Source organism: Sander lucioperca, chromosome 4 (genome assembly GCF_008315115.2).
Source record: "Sander lucioperca isolate FBNREF2018 chromosome 4, SLUC_FBN_1.2, whole genome shotgun sequence".
Lineage (NCBI taxonomy): Eukaryota > Metazoa > Chordata > Actinopteri > Perciformes > Percidae > Sander > Sander lucioperca.
The window spans coordinates 12,850,514-12,872,120 of record NC_050176.1 but is presented as its reverse complement, the minus strand read 5'-3'; the positions used below and the strand labels follow the sequence as shown (position 1 = coordinate 12,872,120).

The following is a 21,607-nucleotide window of genomic DNA, read 5'->3' as shown; positions in this document are numbered from 1 at the left end:
GGTACAGTGCTGGAAGTTGTCCACCCTCTCCACCGAGGACCTGTTGATATTAAGGGGGGGGGGGGGGCGTAGTTGCTTCCCTGCTTCTTACCAAACAACTATCATCTCTTTAGTCTTGCTGAGTGACATTTATAAGTAGGTTGTTGTTGTCCTGACCCCAGCAGGTCAGGTCCTCTACTTCTTTTCATCTACAGAGGCTTCAGATGCCTGAGGAGAGGAGACAGATGAGCAGAGGAGTTTGACTGCTTGCTTGTTTAAAAGACCGGCTGATTGGTTGATTGATTTCATGATGAATTAATTTTGATCTCACCTGATCAAATTCACCAGCTCTGGCCGTGTTCACCACATCAGCATCCTCATGGTAGTCGGACAAATCCTGTAAGGAGAGAGAGCTCTGTGTCACGGTTAAGTATTAATCCTAATGGAGATGATACAATGACACTGTGCGAGTGAATGGATGGGTGAAGTTAATAGTCTTTAAAAGATGGAGATACAGCAATATAGACTGACCAGCTCGCCCTCATATGCAGCTACCCTTCCCTCCATCTCCAAGCTCCTGAGGAGAAAAGTTGACTATAAGTTGTCACATATACAGGTTAACACTCTTACAGTCCCATAGCATAAAATGAATGTAATATAGGCCTAACTACACTTGGTGCTCTGTAGCTAGCACTGAGGTCAAGGCAATTGGCAGTGTTGCTTCTGGGAATCTCGAGCTTGAAGAGGAGTGAACATTTCACAATTACACCCAAGTTAAACATGATGATTTTTTTTAAAAGATTGATTAAAATTTCTTTTGAGTCATCATATTTAAATTTGACTTTTGCAATAAGTGCAAAAGTGAGAGGAATTAAGTATTAAATCCTGGGCATTTAGCATTTACATCATCATGTAGCAAGATAATGTATGTGAAAAAATATAATAATCAGAGTCTTTCATCCCCCCCCTCCACATTCACATTTAATATTAATTGCTCACAATGAGAGGACAGTGTTATGAGAGAACAACAAGACATTTCATATTAAGCAGTATTGAGGATCTTGTTTTATGATGTTACCTCTTTATGTTACTGTGCCATCTACCACACACTGTTACCACATCGCCAGTTCAACCTTTGTCATATGTATGTCCCTTCTCTCCCCATGTTTACTATCAGTCTTCAAATTATCAACTGGTCTAATAAAGGCAAACAGGCCCCCCAAAAAGATATATTTTCAGATTCAGTTATTGTACACCAAAATGTCCTCTAAGCTCAGTGTTGTGAGTCTTAACTGTGAACAAGAGGCCTTATTATCATTCCTGTTGCAAGGTGTGTAGCATATTAACATACATTATAACATTAATTCATGTGTGACCGTGAACAAACAAGACTATAGATGAACCACATTTTACATTTGTTGATGTTTTGGACCTGTCATGGTTTTATGGCACACAACATGGAAACAGGAAGTACATTTTCTCATATAGCATCGGTCATTGTTTCTTTTTAATTGCTACATGGTGGATGAACTACTGACATGTTATTCTTCCTCAGTAGAAGAAAAAAGAAAAAAACCGACCGAGGATAAAGGCTCACAGTTCTTTTCACAAAAGGGAAGTTACAGATTCATGTGAAATGTGGTCATCATTTTTCAAGGTTTCAGAATTAAGCAAAATAATGACTCACAGAGACTTCTCTCCATACTGCCTTCGCCCTGAAACAACAGTAAAAAAACAACATCAATTAACAGTAGCAATGAGGAGGTAGCCACATCAGATAAAAACAGGACTTTGAAACTCACTGAACATTGCTCCAACCCAACAACAAATGGAGACCAGGAGAATCAGTGCTGTGAAACATCCAAAGACAACTGCCACCACCCAGACGGGGAGACGATTCAGTACTGCAGGAGCAGGAAGATGAAGAAGAGATGAAAGCAGCACTCACCTGTCACAATGATATTTTACTTCAATCTATCAGTGGATCTACTGTACCTTCTTTATCCAAATACAGCCTCTTACTGCCTATGGCGGTGGTGTTGTCAAAGCTGTCTGACACTTCACAGTGGTACGTTCCAGCGCTGCTCCTCCCTACAGACAGCAGGAGTATAGACTGTTCTGAAGGCTGGTTGACCACGTAAAAGAATCTTCCTCGGTCATGTAGTAGGGTGTTGTTGAGGAACCACTGGTACCGTGGAAGAGATCCCTTTGCCGCCTTGCAGTACAACCTCAGGCCGATCACAGCATGGTTTTCTCCAACGTCATAGTCGAAATGCATCATCACGGGCCCACCAACCGGGACTGTTGAAGACATTATGGATCAAAAAGAGACATCATGGATAAAGATCAAAAGAGAGTAGTACCACAGTGTTATGTCAGCAGTTTCAAACAATTCACATACCAACTTCTAGGGGAATCCTTTGACTGAATTCGATCCGGTCTCCATTGTTTGCATGGCACTGGAGCCATCCCAAGTGCCGGCCCAAGACCAATGGAACCTTAAATATGGCGTTTGTCTCGTCAACTGTCGTATTGGAAACCAATTCTGTCCTGTTGTATAGTGAAAAGGTGACAGGCGGAGTCCCTTTGGTTGACTGACAGGTGACCATGGCAGAATAGTTGTGGGGATCTTGCTTTAACACAGTGAAGGAGATGTCAGGGGTTGACACCACGTCTGAGGGAGAAAGATGTAGGGCTTTTTTTTTTTTTTTTTCAAAGAAACCATGTGATATCTATACAATGTGAACCTGAGAGTTTATTCACAACAGCTAACCTTTGACTGTGATTACAACTTCAGAGCTGTTGGAGGTGAAGACTGTTTTGTTGAAGTGGTTGGTGGCAACACACTTGTAGGAGCCGCTGTCTTTAGAAGTAGTTCTGAGGGAGACACAGATAATTGTTTCAGTAACTTTGCTTTTACTCGTTCAGTTCAAAATGAGCATGCTCAGTGGCCTTCATGACAAAGGACTTCTTTTTCAGACAATGTTGGACAGATGTTTGTTGGGAAATGAGTCATAGAACACAGGAACGTGCTTAATAAAAGGCTACACTTTCCAACATGTTACCTTTTTTTTGTCTGTACATTTAGAGCGTCTTTTTAATGCAACTATTTTTTGTTTTTGGTTACAGCACAGAATTACTAGTACAGAACTCTAGCTGACTGTGTCTAGTTTTATACTAAGCTAAGCTAATTGCTTCTTATACTGCTTCCACAACATTTAAATCATTACGAGCATACGAGCAGGAAAAAACTGCCCACATTTCTGATACCGCTGATATCTCCCACTTGGTGAGAAGAACTATAGATATGTTAACAAACTGTTGGCAAAATAGCTGCAAATGCACCACCACTGGCAGTTTATGTGAAATAAAATCTTAACACAATGAAGTCAGATCATTTTATAGGAGATCTACACTGTTGCTTATATACTCTGCTGCTGCTGCTACTACTAATACTACTGCTCTGTGACTATTACATACAGAGCCCTATCATCCATGCAATACTCCCTGCCAACCAACCAAAATCACCATTGCAACCACCTAGCAACACCCCACCAACCAATTAGCAACCACCTTATAAAGATCTAGTTTGATGTCTGCACCACACACACAGTACAGATTAGTTAACACTTAGCAAATAAATCCTTCAACAGCTCACAACACCATAGCAACCACCTAGTAATGCAGAAGCAGCTGCCCAGACACCACCTAAATGGGATTCCACTGACCTGTTGATTAAGAGACGGCCATCTGCAACATAATGGAGACGAGACGGAGAGACAAGCTGTCCATTTAGCAGCCACTTGTACGAGACATGATTTCCAGCAGTAAGATCACAGTGTAGCTCCAGTGTCTTCCCCTCAAAGAACTCCACTGGACCTGAATGGACGACGATCTCTGCACCATTCACTGGTTCTGCAGGTTCAGGGAAGTAAAGAAACCTTGTGATGGTGTCCAAACCATGTTTTTTAGCCATGCTAGCTGTGTGGTTCTATTGATGGCAATGTTGTCTGTCTGCCTGGTGGTCAACCTCTTCAGTCCAATCTGAAGTATCTCCACAACTGTTGGATGGACTGTCATGACAATTTGTACAGACATGCATGGTCCCCAGAGAATGAATTCCTCTGACTTTTGGTGATCCCCTGACTGTCCCTCTAGCGCCACTATAGCATTGACATTATAGATTTTGAGGAAAATATCTTGAAAACTATTTGATAGTTACTGTGAAATTTACAACAGATATTGAAGTCCCTAGAGGATAAATTCTAATAATTTTGGGGATCGTCTGCCGTTTCATCTAGAGCCATTTCTGGTCAAAATTTCAATGTATATATTTAGGTTTATGACCAAATACCTGCCAAATTAATGAAATTCCTATCAGCCTCAGCTGTACATTGTTGTCAGTGCTAATTAGCACATTCCATGCTAACATGCTAAACTTAGACCGTGAACACTGAAAACAACATTATACCTGCAGCTGCATGTTGGTATTGTCATTGTGAGCATATTTGTATGCCGTTAGCATTTAGCTCAAAATACCACTTTGCCTAAGTGCAGCCTCACAGAGCTGCTAGCATACCTGTGTCAGAGTATTCATTGCAGGTGCCTGTGTTAAATGTCTACAATGCTAATTTAATATTTTGGGAACCCTTTCTTTCTTTCCTTTGTAAAAGTTTCATCCAGATTAAAATCTGTTTTTAAGAGAGCAGTGTACAGTAAAAGCACTGTAACAATTATAAATGTAATACAGACAATGCCGAAGCCAAGCCAACATGCCCAAATATCACCTTGCACCTTAAAAAAAACATGCACTTTCAGAAATGTTTTTCCCATTGTGTTGAGATTTTACAAACGTACATGCTCATAATGTTACTGTTACAGGGAGCCATGTACATATGATATACAAAATATACCTGATAATAAAGCAACTCACCAACAACCTTCAGGTAGTGTGTGTAGCTGACAGTGGGCTCTATGTTAGAGTTGTTCTGTCCCTTGGCCACACACTCCAGGTTTCCCTCATGCTTAGGTTTGATTACCATGAGGAAGACTGCATCCTCCCCATCCAGGGAGGTGGATTCCCCCAAAAACTTTTCACGGTTATCCTCCCTAAAAAAGGTTGATAATTAGGGGGATTACGCATTTTATTGCAGTGGTTAAATTAAATGTGAAAAAAACACTCACTTAAATAACTGAAACAGGATAGTCTCATTCTCTGGGTAGATTTTCAGTTTACACCGAAACTCTGCAACGGTTTTCACCAAAGCCTCCGAAGGGCCAAACAGTTGTGGATGCCCCAGAATTGACTGACCTGTCAAACAATTAAATTAAATGAAACAAAACTGCACAAACATTCAATAAAAAGAATCAGGAGCTACAACAATTTGAATTGACTAAACACACACTTAAACACAACTGACTTACTGCTCTCCTTGCTACAGTAGGACAACACTGTAGAGAGGAAAAAGAAATCCAATATTGTAGTTTACAGTACAAGAGTTTTAAATTGTGAAATACTAAGTGTACTGCAGTGCAGTTTGTGTTGAGTAGCTTACCCAGTACGACCACAAAGGTGAAGGAAGTAAACATTCTTGAAGAAGAATTACTGTCTTTAATGCAACTGTATACTTCAAATATGACTACACTACTCTGTGTATTACAGGAGTTTTGACAGTTTTGAATGGAGGGTTGAAGTACTTTCGGTGTAAACGGTAAACACACACACGCACTTAGAAACATGTGCAAATAGCTGATAGTGTTACACTACACCTCCCTGAATTACCCTCCCTCATAACATCATAGGAGGAAGTCATTCACTCAGTGGTGTTATGTTATTTTTTGAAAAATGTGAATATCAAAACAACATACGTTAGAGGCCTTATGAAGAGGTGAAGGTGTAATGCATTTCATTGGTTTAACTGAAGAAAAAAAACACTTAAAATTAGAAATTGTATTTTCAAACTCACGACAGTATACAGTACTTCAATTATAATCTTTATTTATTTTTTTATTTTTTTAATGTTCCACCAGTTCCACCAACTTGCAACATGGAAGCTCAGGAAAAAGCATAATTGCAATACCTGCAAATATAGCTGCAGATTTGAAATGACATAATAAACAATTTGTATGAAGAGGTGAACAATTTGATGAGAGGTGTAAGTTCCTCCTGTGTCATACTGTGATCTCTACGGTCTAACAGAGAGAGAGAGAGAAAGAGAACTGTCCTTATGCCACATTGTTTCTCATATAATAATTAAAAACATTCACTTCATTTCATTTCAGCATACAGAGATGGTCAATAAAGTTGAATTCTAAAAATAATTTTTTGTCCATTCTTAAAGAGTAGATTTTGTCTTATAAAGATTCAAGAGTTTCTGCGCCATCTAAAATCCCAGAGAATCCCAGTCTGTATCGTCCTGTTCGCCTCCTGACTGGGACATGAGTGCAGACAGAGGAAGTGCATCAGGGGTGGGACTGGAAGGCACAAACATTGGTTGAACAGGTTGATTTAAGAAACAGATCAATAAACTTTGAGGTCCATAAAGATAATGCTTACTTTGTTGTAGGAATGTGGGCATGGCCTGTGAAAGAAATGAGAGGTGGATACATATGAAAATCTAATACAAATTCAGTTACACATTTCCAGTCAATTGATTTCTCTCTTACGCATACAAAGCCACACACACCTTGCTTGTTGTCAAACATCTTGTACACACAGCCTACACCCACTGCCAACATCAGAAGAAGGAGGCAGCAGAACGCTATGCTAATGGCCTCTATGGTGTTCATGAAAACCTCTGTGGAAGAGAAGGTACAAGGCCAGTGAAGTAATACAACCATAGGCAGCATGTGAGGCATTTAAACATGTAATATGTGCTTTTTACTTGGTGGTGTTTCAGTGGTAGACGTTGCTCCAGGCATGGAGTAAAGGTTCCAGTCTGATCAAGAGTAAAAAGTGTGATGCAGGACAGTAAACAGTGTAGAGACCCCACACAAAGAGGACATGTATAAAAAAAAGGCACACATGTAAAATGTTGAGATGAGTTTCAATGAAAAAGAAGTCAGAGTTACATGAGAAGATACCACTATCTGTACCATATGTACTGTAAATGAAAAGACTGGAAACAGCTTGCCTGGCTCTGTCTAAAGGTAACAAACTCCAGATACTAGCACCTCTAAAGCTCACCAATTAACACATTATATCTTGTTGGTTTACCCAAGGGTGACTTTTTTTAAAGAGTGCCAGATTCGATAATATGAAGATGCCCTGGGGCCAATGGTCCCTTCTGACATTTTTTTTAACAATAACAATTACATACAAATGCACTGATCTATAACCATTTTTATTTTCATTGTCACAATTATCTTTTTTTTTTTTAAATGGCAACTTAACTAAATCAACACACGGCTGCGGGCCGTATGAAATCTAGCCGCGGAAACGATTTCTTCATTTGCCTTAACTTCCTGGAGTCTCCGCTGTTTGCCCGGAAACTCATCACTGCATCTGGCCAAGACACAGACTAGCATAACCCACCTAAAAAACATGTTTCTACACTTTGTGTTTGTATCGATTAAACAAATGTGTTAATTAGTGAGAGGTGCTGGTAGGCAGATTTTGTGACCTTTAGACAGAGCGAGCTAGCCGTTTGCTCCTGTTTCCAGTCTTTATGCTAAGCTAAGCTAACCAGCTGCATGGCGGTAGATTATTTACTGCACACACATGAGAATGGTATCTATAGCCTCTTTCAGACCAAATAGTTACAGGAACGTAGTTATAGGAACAGTCCACTTCTAAACAGTTCTACTAACTACTCTCCCCCAAAACCGTTTTTCCATTTGCATTCACACTGTGGCCATAGGAACTGACCTTTTGTTATTATAATCACAGCCGTCTAACTACCACTATGCGGAAAAGGGAAAAGACCCTGCCCTGAAGTAGGAACTGAAAGAATTACAGGAACTGTGGCCAGAGGAACTTAATAATCCCCAAATTGGTCCAGTCGGAACAGGAGAAAAAAAGGAACGTTATGTTCTAGGAACTGCAAAAATCCCTCTGGTCGGAAAGCGGCTAAAGTAATCGTTTTGGTAAACAAGCAAATAAGCACATTTCCCAAAATGTCAAACTATTCCTTCAAGATTACTTTCATTAGACACCTAGTCTTAATCTTTTCACCTGTGACTTGGACCAGCACGACTGCACTCTCCACCCAGGGCCCGGTGTCATCGTAGCTGTCCCTGGACCTGCAGCGGTAATACCCAGACTCCTCTGGGCTGAGCTTGGCCAGAACAAGGGTTCGTCTATGGTCCGTTAGGGCATAGTGAGACAGGACAGGCTGAATATGGGAGTCCTCATGTGTCTCAGAGGGAAGGACAGAGTCGTTCAAGAGCCAGGACACATATGGGAAAGTTCCTCTGCTGATTTGACAGCTCAACCTGGCTGCGGCGATTTTGGAGTCAGCTCTGTAGAAATATTCAACCTCCACTTTCACATCACCTCCGACTGGGACTGGACGAACGGGGGGAGAAGAATGACAGAAAGATTAACAAAGAGCAGAAGGAAAGTAGGCAATCACAGAAAGATAGATTTCATTCACATATCGGTGTAGCTCATACCCACTTCCAGAGTCACAGGCTCACTCATCAACTCCTGAACCTCAGTAGTCAGCCGACACTGAGCCACGCCCATGTCCAGCCCGGGTACCATGGCGACAGGGAACCAGGCAGCGAGGGATTCAGTAGCTGTTACAGATCCCACTTCTTTGTCATCTAGTAAAAGAGAAATGTTGACCGGAGGACTCCCTCTTGTTGACCAGCAGGTCACGTTGCCACGATGACTGGCTCCCTCTTTAGATATGTAGAAAGAGATTCTTGGTTTGGAAACGTAGACTGGTGGTGGAGGAATAAAGAGGGGAGAAGATGGGACGATACAGGCCATGTTAGGCTGCAGTGAAATAATACAAACTAACATTTCAGGCAATTATTTTTGTGTTGACATGTACCTTTGACCGTCACCTGGACCTCTATGCTGCTGGAAACCCTGGTTTCCTGCACCCTGGACCAAGCCATGCAATAATAGTACCCAGCATGCTCTGGTGCCACATTCCTCATCACTAGTTTGTTCGCAGTGAGGAGAAAGAGGGGAGAGGTTAAAGCTGTTACTTCCTTCCTGTTGAAAAACCAGGTGTAGGAAAGGTGGGAGCCTTTTGTGACGCTGCAGCTCAGAACGATGCGTGACCCCTCATATGCGACGGGGGGAAAGGGTTCAGAAGTCACTCTGGTGTTTGATGGTGGAGCTTGAGGTCAGGGAATATAGATGATTGGGGAAGAGAAGAAAAAGTCAAGTTTGGGAACTTTTGTCTCCGGTAAAATAACTGTGATATTAAAGCTAAAGCTCTAACAGGATGAATGCTTTCTCTGTCTTTGTCTTTTACTCACTGACTACACTCAGCTTGATGCTGTCGCTGACTCCCGTGCTTCTTCCTGTCGTCGCCTTGCAGTGGTATGACCCCTCGGATGATGCAGTGACCTTAAGGTTGAATGAGGCAGGTTGGTCCCCTTGGAGATCAGCAACTGTGTCTATCAGGACACCACCGTCCCCCATCAGCTCATAGGTGACTGGCAGAGAGGAGTCTGGTGCAATACACAGGAAAACCACCCTCGAGCTGAGGTAGGCCATGTCAGGACCAGTCAGCACTGGGCGAAGAGAGATCGATCCACCTGAAGAAAGACATGACACAAGGAGTTTGGGTGGAGACCTGAAATTTACTTTAAGTGTTAAAGAGAGAATGAGCAGATACTGCCAATAAATTACGGTTATTACAAATAATTACAAAAACGATAGATGAAAGAATAATATCTGAAAAGTTCTGAACCAATGAAAGATCTATCAGCTAGCTGAGCTCCGTAACTTAAGCACCTCTTAAACAAACTTACTTATCTTGATGAACAAACTCGCCAGGGCTGAAATAAAAAAATCAACAACACATAAGAATATTAATCCACTAAATTATTTATTTATGTTGCCATTTTCAACTAATTTCGACTAACTCACCCAAAATTGGCAGCAAATTAAGAGTTTGTAGATTCTTCATATCAGCGCTCCGCATTTATCTTTGGCATGTTTTTTTCAAACTCGGTTCAGTGTGTGTGTGTGTGGTGTGTGTGTGCATGTGTGGAACTATGTGTTTGTGTAAAAGCTAGGGGTGTTGCACATGTGTTGCAAGTAGATAACCATATAAGGCTGCATGTTTGGTTCAATTTTATGAAACACATAAAGCTTAAAAAATGCAAACCACAAATATTTAATGAGCAAGATATTTGAAAAACACTCACAGTTCATTGAATACAGGTTAAGATTTAAAAAAAGAAATTTACAAAGACCCAACAATTTCCCACGAGCAAGCATTTGGTGCAAAAGTGGCTATATAAAATGGCATATGAATGTTAAAATAAGACCTTTGCAGAAAGAGGCCACAACTGCATTTCTTATCTTTGTGTATCACGTTACTGGAACCGTGACAGTTCATCAGTCCTTGGACTTTTTATTTTCAGCCACCCCCTCACAGCTGTGGTCGGCCATAACAAGGCTGTATTTTTAAGTGGAAGTCTGTGGATGGAAAGGCCGGACAGTTGGGGACTTTAATCAGCCATTGAGGGGGGGTCCTTAGAGTGGTTGAGGGGGGGCGTCCTCTTTGTTGGCTGCAGAACGGACTCTGTGGGGGTTTCTCTGACGTCTGAGCATTGTGGCATGCTGCTTTACCAGGAAACGCTTATCTGAGCTGCTCTGTGATGGAAAATGCATACAAATTTATAGACACACATGCACACAGTTACACTAGAAAAGCATAACACGCCAATAGACCAGGGAATGACTCACTTGCAACAACCAAATCAACTATGTGTATTTGAATATTTGTTATATTCTTTCTGTGGCTAATTTGTAAGTATGTAAGTGTTTATTGACATGTGACTTACCATAACCAACATGTCTTTTAGTCTCTCGATGGCCTTCTGATTGGCTCGTCCACGTGACACATATGAGGTTAAGATTATACTGAGGAAACAGAATCAAGACCAGCAGATCAGATGAAAGTACTGTATGTCTATTTTTAAAACAGCTTGTATCTATTGATGATTATTAGTTTCACACAACATGTATGCAGCACATGCTGCTTCTAGTTCTCTTACCAAATGGGTCTTCTGTTTTCTTTCAAACTGGAAAAACTCATCACACTGCAAATACAGAGCCAGTGTTTGCATACACCTGTTGCATACTTACATCTCAGCTAGTATGAGCGGCAGGACGAAGGCCTCAGATGACAGGTAGTGGAGAGTGGTCTGTGCCGGGCTTGGGAGACTGTGCACACACACTGCTGTCACATTAAACACAGTTTCTCCTTTTCCAAATGGACCACAGGACGACCTGGAAGGGGAAACAGGAGGAACACATTTGAGAAATGAGCAGCAGAGAAAAGTGCTAAAAAGGCAAATATATTAACAATTAAACAACTGAAGAAACAAAAAGGGAGTGGATTGAAACTGAACACTGTTACATGTGTAAAGTAGTAGTAGTATGTTCTATGTAAGTCAGCAAATAAGTCAAAATTACAGTAAAATTACATGTTTTGGTAGTGTGGGACTTTTTGCTGGTAGAGGTTGAAGCCCAGTGTAGTTGCAGCCATGATGAGACCGAGCAGCAACATGAAGTGGAATAAAACGGAGGAGCTGGAGCCTCGAAACATCCTCTGCTCTGCCACACAGCACCGCAGCATCATGAACTGAAGACAGTATTAGAGAGAGAGAGAGAGAGAGAGAGAGAGAGATTGACATTGCTGGAAAATGTTCAAAAACAGTTTATGGTCACTAGTGCTTTTTGGTAACAACTCATGTATTGTACAATAGACCCGATCAAAGATAGAGAGGAAAAAAAAATACTATGAATTTATTTAACTTACCAAACTATTGTAGGACCGACTCAAATCTGTTTTCTAGAATCTGACAAATATATCGAAGTAGATTACTTAAAGGAATAGTTTGTAATTGCTTTCTTGCCGAGAGTTTGATGAAAAGATTGACACAACTCTCATGGCTGTACCTTAATCATGAAGCTCAAGCAAGGAGATAGTTAGCTTAGCTTAGCTTAGCATAAAGTCCAAAAAAAAACAGCTAGCCTCTACAGCTCACTGATTAACAAGATATATATTGTTTGTTTAATTTGCATGAAAACCAAAGCATACAACAACCTTATGTAATAATAATAATACTATTTCTCGTCCGAGCGCATTGACTTAATGGAGTCTCCGTTTGTTGCTTGGCAATGTCATGGTGGCGACAAGACTCCGGGAACTCACTGCACCGACCCAAGAAATCATCCTGCACCTGATCCCCCATATAACCACAATGGACCATTTTTACACTTTGATTTTTGCACAGATTCAACAAACAATATATAACATGTTCATTAGTAAGCTTTAGAGGTACAAGTAGATTTAGTTTACTTTGGACAGAGCCAGGCTAGACATTTCTAGTCTTTATGCTAAGATAAGCTAATCGGCTGCTGGCTCTAGCTAAATATTTACAGTACAGACACAAGAATGGTGCCAATCTTCTCATCTTTTACTTGGCAAGAAAGCAAATAAGCTTTTTTCCCTGATTTTTCCAAAATCATTCCTTTGTAAATGTGTTAATGTAATTTGTGCAAAAATCATCATGTTACGAAACAAATAATAACTTCCAGCTGAATGTCTTGGAGTCTTGGTTTGTTAATCTTTATGTCATTCACAGTAACCATCATGTATTGAATATTGCTTTGGTACTTTTGAATTCTTCCCAATGAGTAATTTTAATGTGTTTATTCCATTATATAAACAGCTTTGTCAGATTGGTTTTCTTTTATTTATTGAAGTGTTATTACTATTTACTTTATTGTTAGATTAAATCTTTTTAGGTCATTGTTCTCAGACATTTTGTGACATTCTTGCCAGTACAGGATGTTGAACTGGATTCAAACATTAAGACACAGAGACAGTTATGAGTAATAGATGATCCATAACTCTCATGTCCCAGACAACCTTTTGGATGTAGAAGGTGCCCATCAGTATGACAGTTCCTATCAGAGGCAGTAGAGGGCAGTAGTAGACTCCCACCCAGAACACAGTCTGACTGTACACCAGATCCAACACGTAGAAAGGGATCAGGAAGCGCTGTTTCCCCAACAACCGGGACAGCAATGATGAGGGGTACTTCTCCTGCAGCAGCCTGTCAGACAGAGGAAAGATAATTTTGCACAGAAGGCTCTTGAACCTTGACTATGTAGTATAACTGAGTTTCAATCTGTTCATGGATTAGCCAAACTGTTTGGGGAATCTAGATAGATAGATAGATAGATAGATTTTTTATTGATCCCAAAAAAATGGGAAATAACATTGTTGCTACTCAAGAGAGACATCAAATGCAGTGATCTTTCCATTCAAATGACAACGATGACTAAGAAAGAAAGAGACTGTTGAGCTCAAACAACAAACCCACTTCCTGGGGTAGTTCAATAGAAAGGCGCTGTAGAAATTGGCGAGGAAGTTGAAGATACACAACTTGTACATCTCTCTACCAAACATGTTCTCACTGCACTGTAAAGAAACACACAATGAAAAGGGGGTTAAGATCACACCTGAAGACGTCTACCTGACATCACATATCAGTCTGCAGGACCTTGAAACATACATCTCACTCTCAACTCACTTGCTGTTCTGTTGTTGTTAAGGTGAAATATAAGTAGATTCCCAGTGAGGCCAGCTTCAAGAAGATGCTCCTGAAGAAAAGACAGGGTGAACCAATGCAGGTGTGTGTGTGTGTGTGTGTGTGTGTGTGTGTTATCCTGGATTTATCTCTCTGTGCACTTTACCTCACAAGGGTGGCATTGACCTGCATTGTGAAAGAGTAGTCTTCAAAAGATGAGATCTTGCGGAAAATGTTAGGGAGGAGCAGGTTGACAAAGGTGATGGTGATGGGAGGGAGGTACTCCAGGACCAAACTGACCAACCAGTGGCTACTCTAAGAAACACAGTCAGGGGTGTTGTGAAAATCCAGGACATACTGTAACAAAACTGATATATAAGAACTACGCCTGTTTTCAAAATTCATACATGTTACTCCTATAGTCTAAGACAGTCTAAAAATAATAGTAAACATGAACTTGCTTCCAAATCCAAAAACTAGAGTGCTAAAACTCAAATGTGTGATGTCATCAAGTACAAAGTGTGGAACTGCTCCATAGACGATGAATAGGGAAAGATAGATGACACTGAGAGCACCCAGGGGAATGGTCTGAGTATATGAGAACATTTTCTGTTTCAGGACTGAGAACACGGCAATAGAATAAAGCTCATTTGGGCATGAAACAAAACAAAAATACTAAATCAGTCTCTCATTCTTTGTCTATGGAGCAGCTCCAGACTTTATACTTGATTACATCACAAGTTTAAGACTTACTTCTTTGAGAGTGAGTAGCTCATGTTCATAAATATTGATTAAGCCTTTCTTGGCCATGGAAATAACATACTGGAATTCTCAATTTAGGTGGTTTTCCCCTTTTAACCGTTCGAGGTCAATGTCTAACCTCAACCATCTCGCGAGATATTTAGCATCAAAGTCTCACCTCGTTACCTGATGTTTGTGTGGCGAAGTAGATTAGGTAGAAGGATCCACCCAGCAGAGACAGAACGATCAGGTTGAGGACAAGCCTGAGCAGGAAGAGACGCGCCCTCTGTCCAAGTGTCCTCTGAGCCTCGCGCAAGGAGAAACTCTGCTCCTCCAGGAACAGCTGAGGACGAACAGAAAGAAATACAGGAAAACCTCTGGACCGTCTATATATCAGAGATTTACCTCAATCACAACATTAGAACTGCAGTACACACACACACACACATATATAAAAAATCAAACAGTATAGCTAGATTATATATATTGTATACACAGCTCATTAAGCCACGTATTTTAATGTGAAAGAAAATAAAAAATCATAAAGCTAAAAAGACCATCAGAAAAAAATAAAAAAATAAAATGTAGTAGGACATGCAATGGGGTCGGGGAGGTGTGTAAAATTTTCTCTTAAGGCAGGAGCATAGAGAAAATGATTACTGGGACGAGCAGTATATTGACTTCTCTTTACGGTGAGTTTTGCACATTTATATTTCACTATATTTCACAGGTTCTACAAAGAGGTTAGAAACACAAGCACATTTTCCACCACTGATTTCTAAAATTGAAACCAGGTATCACTAAATGTCCTCGTCTGCCTCAAGCAATGTTGCCTCTTGTGGCCTTTTTTCAAAAATGAGGTATTTTTAACTGACATTTACCACCTTGTGTCTGCATAGTCATGCATACAGTAAATGTACTGTATGTTCATGAATGTGAGTGTATGTGTGTCCAATATGCAAAATCCCTGTGCTGAGTCAGGAGATCTCAACTCCATTGAACACCTACAGCATGGGAGATTTTGGATTGACCTGTTAGACCGTTAGAACATTATATGGCAAACAGCCAAAGTGAGCAATACGTTTGACAGATTCACTGTCTACTCTCAAAATGTACCAGCATTTGCTCAGTGACCGTGGTAAATTAGACAAGTGCTATCATGCATGCAGGTTATATGTGTTCATCCACACCTTGAGATCGTTTCTGATGAAGCAGTGTTTGAGAGTAGCAGCAGCAGGGTGCTGGATGGTGAAGTCCCAACCACAAAAGATCTTGTAGCTCACGTTCATACTGTAACGCTTCCCGAGCATCCAGGTGTGCTTGTAGCCAACCGTTGTTCTATCAGAGAAGTTTACAGATTTAATACAAATGCTTTCTTTAAGTAAGGAAAATGGCTATTGAAACTTTTGGCTCATTTGCAATTGCAATTATATCCTAACTGACCGACGGACCACCAGGATGAGACTGAGGAAGAAGATGGTGACAATTCCAGCGAGGTACAGCAGAGGTGTATTCAAGCATAGCAAATTCAGGGAGCCACGAGTATAGAAACCAAAAAAGACCGGAGAACGATCCAGGTAGCCCTGTAGAAAGGAGAAGTTAGGTTATATGAAACGCATATAGAAAACATACAGTACACACACACACACACACACACACACACACACACACACACACACACACACACACACACACACACACACAAACCCTTACCGTTCCCAGGAAGAAATCCAAAAAGGAGTCATTGCCTCCAAACTTCAAAGGTTCTGTAAAACCACAGAGAACAACACAACAGTGTTTTTGCAGAAGTCTACACTGAGTTGTGGTTATTTACTCTAATTTGTAACTAAAGCTGACTCACCACTGCTGTTGCTCCTGCCATAAAATGTTGTAGGCCCCAGGATGAAACCGCAGATAACAGCACAGTGAAGTATGTTCATGTAAACCAGATATCGAAGGAAAACAAAGTAAGCCTTCACGCCAACTCCAAACCTGCCTGGAACAGATTAGTGAGGGTTAGGATTTTAATTGTGCAACAACATGTGTTTGGCTGAAATCATCATCATCATCGTCATCATCGTCATGGTAAAACAATATACTGGAAACCAACCCGTGGTAAAAGAAGTCCTTATAATGTATTTCAGGTATTTCTTACCTTCGATGGTGTGGAGAGAGCGCTGCCATGGCAACAGGCCTGATAGAGTTCCTCCCATATGCGCCCAACCCCTCTTCCAGTTGATGCTCTGGCTCCTCCTCCAGGAGTCCCAAAAACCAATACTGCTGATTTGCATCTTCCTCCTGTCCCTAATTAGCAGCGTAAATATGATATTTCATGAATGCCTTTTCAGCTTAACATGTTAAAAAACCCTGAGCCTAAGCATGAAAACCATTAACCATCTCCATCTAACCCTTAACACAATATTTGAGCAACGATCTTTATCTCCTCACTTTAATGCTGAACATTTTTAAAAGAAGGCAAACAAACACTTCCTAGACTATTTATAATAATTTACTGTATATTTCAACATATAGGATTTAAAGCGACACTGATTTTACACATTGAGATCATTGCCCTAATCATGAGGTGTACTACTCACTCTGGGAATACAGTTCTATAGTCTGAGAAAAACGACTCTGATGGCATCATCGTGACGTCATCATTTTAACAGAAAGACTGGGTTACAAACTGGAGGTGTAGAGGTGTGAAATGTGTGTGTGTTTGTCAGGCGGGGGGGGGGGAGGGGGTGCAATGACAGAAGCTATTATGTTGCATTATGGGAATTTTAGGAGTTTGGAGCCATATGAGGAATTAAAAGCCAGGATATTCCAGCCTCTGACGTGTGATTTTGACCATTCTTTTCTTTGCTTTTCTTTTAAATCTGTCTTTTGCAAGTCTCCAGTTTAACTCAACTGCTTGAGGCAGAATATCACTAGGGATGCCATTTTTTGTTTTGTTTATTTATTTTTATATTACATGTCATTTAGCTGACGCTTCTATCCAAAGCGACTTACAATTGCTATATACACAGTATGTCAGAGGTCGCACGCCTCTGGAGCAACTAGGGGTTAAGTGTGTAAAAACACAGGGACACGTTGGTTGATGTATCGCAGTGGGAATCGAACCCAGGTCTCCCACGCCAAAGGCATCCACTGCGCCATCACCACCACCACCTGCGCCATTTTTTATTTATTTTTTGGGCTTTTCCGCCTTTAATGGACAGGACAGGTGAGAAAGGGGAGAGAGAGGGGGAAGACATGCAGGAAATCGTCACAGGTCGGAGTCAAACCCTGGACCTCTGCGTCGAGGCATAAACCTCTAAATATATGTGTGCCTGCTCTACCCACTGACCCAACCCGGCCACTGTTTTGTTTTTGTATATTTCAGCAAGACTCTCTTCTAAGTGGTTCCCCCCTCCACTTAAGATAAATGTGTTGTTGTAAGTAGACAAAGCTTTTATGGATTTAAAACTAAAAAAAAGGTTTTAAAAAACTGGGATACAGGTTCACAAAATAAAATATGGTAGTAGGTCAATCATTTTAACTACAGGATGCGATATAGTGTACTACTAGAGTAGGTGACAGCTTGGACCTTTTCCAGTAGAACATCAAAATAAGATTAGAATGAGAAGAAGCAGATTTGAGGAGTGTGTGATAGGCTCTCCCACCTGGCGTCTCTCTTTCCCTGAATACACATGACCATGTTCCTGAGCGGCTGTGTAGATGCCTTGTCTTTGGGTCCTCTGGACAGGTGGCCATGGCTGATCCTCTCGCCCGTTTCAGGGCCACCCTGGTAGGCCCCGGAGGCTTCCCAATGACCCTGTCTGTCCTGCTCGGGCCGGCTGGCCTGGATGCTGGGCAGCTGATCAAATATCTCTGTCTGATGGTACTCACAGGAGTCCGACGACTCAGTGGAATGAGTGCTCTCATCTGTGGTGACAATGACACATGAATGTAGACTACAGCGAATGTTGTTTTACTTAGCTCAGTTTTTGTTTACAGGGGGTATGTAAGGTAACAATTATTTTCATGATTAATCTGCAGATTGTTTTCTTGATTAATCAATCAATTGTTTTGTCTTTGAAAATTGAGAAAGTAGTAAAAAAAGGCCCAAGGTTAAATCCTCAAATGTCTTGTTTTGTCTGACCCACAATGCAAAACCCAAACGTATTCAGTTTACAGGGATTTAAAAGAGAGATCTTCTTCAAATATTTGGCATTTATGCCTGAAAGGAATTATTCAAGAAATTATTTATTTACCAAAATAATTGTTAATTTACGTTCTGTTGATTTACTATTTGATTGACTAATCACTTCAGCTGTTGTATTTTGTATTTGTTTGTTTTATAATTGCACTACACATCTGGATTAGGGCTGGGCGATATGGAGAAAATCAAATATCACGATATTTTTGACCAAATACCTTGATATTGATACTGCTACGATATTATAGTGTTGACGATTGGTGCTATCATAAAATATTTACACAATGAGATTTTTGATAAATAATCATCAGTAATGTGGATATAATGACTAAGTAGGTAAAGGCAAATAATAGAACAGTTACAACAGTCTGGTAAATTCAGAAAATGACATCACTTTACTGTAAAGCAGCCTTTAAAACCAGGAAAAGACACCACTTATGTCATATTACGATATCCAAAATCTAAGACGATATTTAGTCTCATATCACAATATCGATATAATATCAATATATTGCCCAGCTCTAATCTGGATAGAGAACCATATGCATATGCGCTTGCTTGCTTTCCTTTTTGTTTTTCTTTTCTCTGGCCTCTATATGCAATGTCAGTATTGTCTTGTAAGCCAATGCTGGTTGGCTACAGCTGAATAAAAGTATTTAAATCCATAGATCTTGCAAGTGTATAACACCTTAATGTGCCATAAAGATGCCTGAGCCAAAATAAATTACTAACATGAAAACCTTCTTAAAAAAATATTTGTATGAATTAGACCTCAGCAGGGCTAACCTGTTAACATTTAGCACTGGTGCTTCAAAGCATTAAAATCATACATTTGTAGTGCAGACAAAGTGTTGAACAAGCAAGATGTCTTCTCCCTCTCACACCCACACATATACATTGCAAATGCAAGGGCACATTTGTATTATTTTTCTGTTACCTGACAGGAGTCTCATGAAGTTGACAGTGTTGTGCTCCTCCATTTTATTTCTCCCTGCACTTCCTCTTTAATAGCAAATATTCAAACACCAATCTTCTCTCTTCATATAACACACAAGTCGAAAAACATCTCCACCAAAGCGGCAACTTAAAGTTCTGATAAAGTTACTTCCGCTACTTCTGCATCAAAATATCCTGCTTTGCACCCCACATCAACGCTCCACTGAAGTGAAGACCCATAAGCGGCTGATATGGAGTTAGTTCTGTTCCTCAAGTCCTGTTGGTGTGGCTCACTTTCTGGCTGGTGGAGCAGATGTCAAATTTGTCCACACATGGACTGACTGTGACTGAATTTAACAGCTCACAGGAAATCACATGACATGACAGGATGCAGAAACAGGCGTTGCATTGGTGGCTGGAAATATCACAACTCTTCTTACAACATAACAAGAACTGCCCATGCATACACACTGGATTGAAAATAAGTGAGAAAATGTTGAAGGTTGATGGTAAAGTTGATTTCATTTTCTAGTGTTTAAGCACTATTGAATGATTTATAATTCAGGCTGATCTGTTTTCAGACGACTGTCCGTGAAATAGATAATAGTATCAGTTTAAGGTGTGTAAAGCAATGTCACAGCCAAAAGTCAATCTCCCTTTAAACTAAGTCAAATAATCAGGTAAGTAATCATCATCTGCCTTTTCCATTGGATCGATGTAAACTATCATGTGCTTGACGTAGACTTTTATAAAAGTAATTGTGTGCACATCCCACCTTCTGGCAGGTGCAGGACAAGAAGAAGCGTCGCCTTTGTATTAAATATGGGAGCTTAAAGCAGTGTTGTGGACATTATATTTTTTTCACTTGACATAGACTTGACATGATACACTGAGCAGTGTTTCATCATTTGGAAATCGACGTTTGAATCTAATGCATGAGATGATGTAGCAGAAATGCTCTTTCCACCCACTTGCTACACCACAAAGACATTTGAGGCTTCCAGTCAGTACCATTTACAAAGAAACATGAGCCTGGGTGTCATTTCTTGTGAACTTTTCCAACATGCTTAGTTTCATTTTTACAGAGACGTTCAGCTCTATGTTATTCACTTTCTGTGTTTGGCTAAGACGTATTGTTTCTTAAGCTGTCATCACCCAGAACATACTGTATGGACACATCAGGTTTTAATTCAAATTTAAAAAAGAATGTCTCTTCATAAGTAAAACATGAATGTGAACATGTAAATAACAGATGAGTTGTGGATGGTCATAGGCCTTTTTTTTTTTTTTTTTACAGGGACAGCACTGGTGTAACTAATTAGCCTACAATAACGATGGCTCTATTCCAGTGACCCAAAAACAGTGTTACAGTGACCGTTACAGTGTGCCATCATACACAATACCAGGACCCTGAAACTAAAGCAGCTGAATGGAATTCAGCCATCATTCATTTTATCATTTACAAGTGTGCTTGTCCTACTTTGATATGTCAAAATGCTTGCTTATGTTAACCCATTTAGGTGTGGCATTTTACTTGACCGTGAATTAAAATTAATTTGGTCAGGTCACTTTGCAAACATATCACACAGGCTACACAGTGGTTTAGAGATAGCCTAGGTGTGGTCAGATATGTGCAGGTGAGTCAAGAGGAAGAACCAGGACACTTTGTAACCACACAGTAGTAGTAGTATTGTGAAGTTACAACTAGAACTGTTTGTTCAACATCTATTTTCATCAGGTGTCTTATGCTATGGCTACTCTACTTCCAGTTAAGTTTTTTTTAATATTAGGCTACGTTTCATTGTAGCCCATAGACTAAAAAAGGTAGGGTAGACTCACCATTTGTAACAATTTATATGTCAATTAATTAAAACTGGCGGTCTCTGATAAGTTGTGGCTTGACTGTACATACCGATACGTTGGCATTGTTTGAGTAATGTTAGACAAACACCGGTAGAGGGATTTCGAGCCTGAATAGGACTGAACCAAGAGTGGAAAGTCTGCTGGGGGTCAAAT

The 21,607-nt window shown here is 40.4% G+C and overlaps 2 protein-coding genes across 2 annotated transcripts; both read right to left on the bottom strand.

The window, feature by feature from the left end:
• Window positions 1-67: 67 nt before the first annotated feature.
• LOC116042951 lies at window positions 68-10,194 on the bottom strand. Its single transcript, XM_031289436.2, has 23 exons — window positions 10,031-10,194; window positions 9,913-9,939; window positions 9,415-9,696; window positions 8,979-9,272; window positions 8,593-8,865; window positions 8,153-8,485; window positions 6,864-6,917; window positions 6,666-6,776; window positions 6,536-6,560; window positions 6,347-6,410; window positions 5,535-5,742; window positions 5,404-5,430; window positions 5,164-5,290; window positions 4,913-5,088; window positions 3,708-3,894; window positions 2,753-2,856; window positions 2,381-2,653; window positions 1,975-2,280; window positions 1,782-1,883; window positions 1,667-1,694; window positions 511-556; window positions 311-376; window positions 68-207 (listed from the first exon to the last, which is right to left on the bottom strand). Exons 1-23 carry the CDS (start codon window positions 10,083-10,085, stop codon window positions 175-177), a joined length of 3,201 nt encoding a protein of 1,066 aa, XP_031145296.1. The 5' UTR covers window positions 10,086-10,194; the 3' UTR covers window positions 68-174.
• Window positions 10,195-10,264: 70 nt separating this feature from the next.
• tmc8 (transmembrane channel-like 8) lies at window positions 10,265-19,944 on the bottom strand. The gene is made up of 16 exons (XM_031288840.2): window positions 19,593-19,944; window positions 18,120-18,381; window positions 16,610-16,758; window positions 16,316-16,450; window positions 16,168-16,220; window positions 15,898-16,037; window positions 15,645-15,792; window positions 14,633-14,797; window positions 13,880-14,028; window positions 13,717-13,786; window positions 13,507-13,604; window positions 13,050-13,236; window positions 11,599-11,756; window positions 11,258-11,401; window positions 10,954-11,032; window positions 10,265-10,762 (listed from the first exon to the last, which is right to left on the bottom strand). The coding sequence occupies exons 1-16, from the start codon at window positions 19,633-19,635 to the stop codon at window positions 10,643-10,645; spliced, it is 2,100 nt and encodes a 699-aa protein (XP_031144700.1). The 5' UTR covers window positions 19,636-19,944; the 3' UTR covers window positions 10,265-10,642.
• Window positions 19,945-21,607: the final 1,663 nt, after the last annotated feature.

Excerpts from the sequence above, each read along its gene's own strand:
- LOC116042951 (XM_031289436.2), bottom strand. The coding sequence starts at position 10,085 with ATGCGGAGCGCTGATATGAAGAATCTACAAACTCTTAATTTGCTGCCA. Across the intron at positions 5,291-5,403 it reads CTACTGTAGCAAGGAGAGCA|GTCAGTCAATTCTGGGGCAT; the intron begins GTAAGTCAGTTG and ends ATTGTTTGACAG. Across the intron at positions 3,895-4,912 it reads ACACTACCTGAAGGTTGTTG|AACCAGTGAATGGTGCAGAG; the intron begins GTGAGTTGCTTT and ends CTGAACCTGCAG.
- tmc8 (XM_031288840.2), bottom strand. The coding sequence starts at position 19,635 with ATGGAGGAGCACAACACTGTCAACTTCATGAGACTCCTGTCAG. Across the intron at positions 16,221-16,315 it reads TGGCAGGAGCAACAGCAGTG|AACCTTTGAAGTTTGGAGGC; the intron begins GTGAGTCAGCTT and ends GTGGTTTTACAG. Across the intron at positions 11,757-13,049 it reads GCACCTTCTACATCCAAAAG|TTCATGATGCTGCGGTGCTG; the intron begins GTTGTCTGGGAC and ends TACTGTCTTCAG.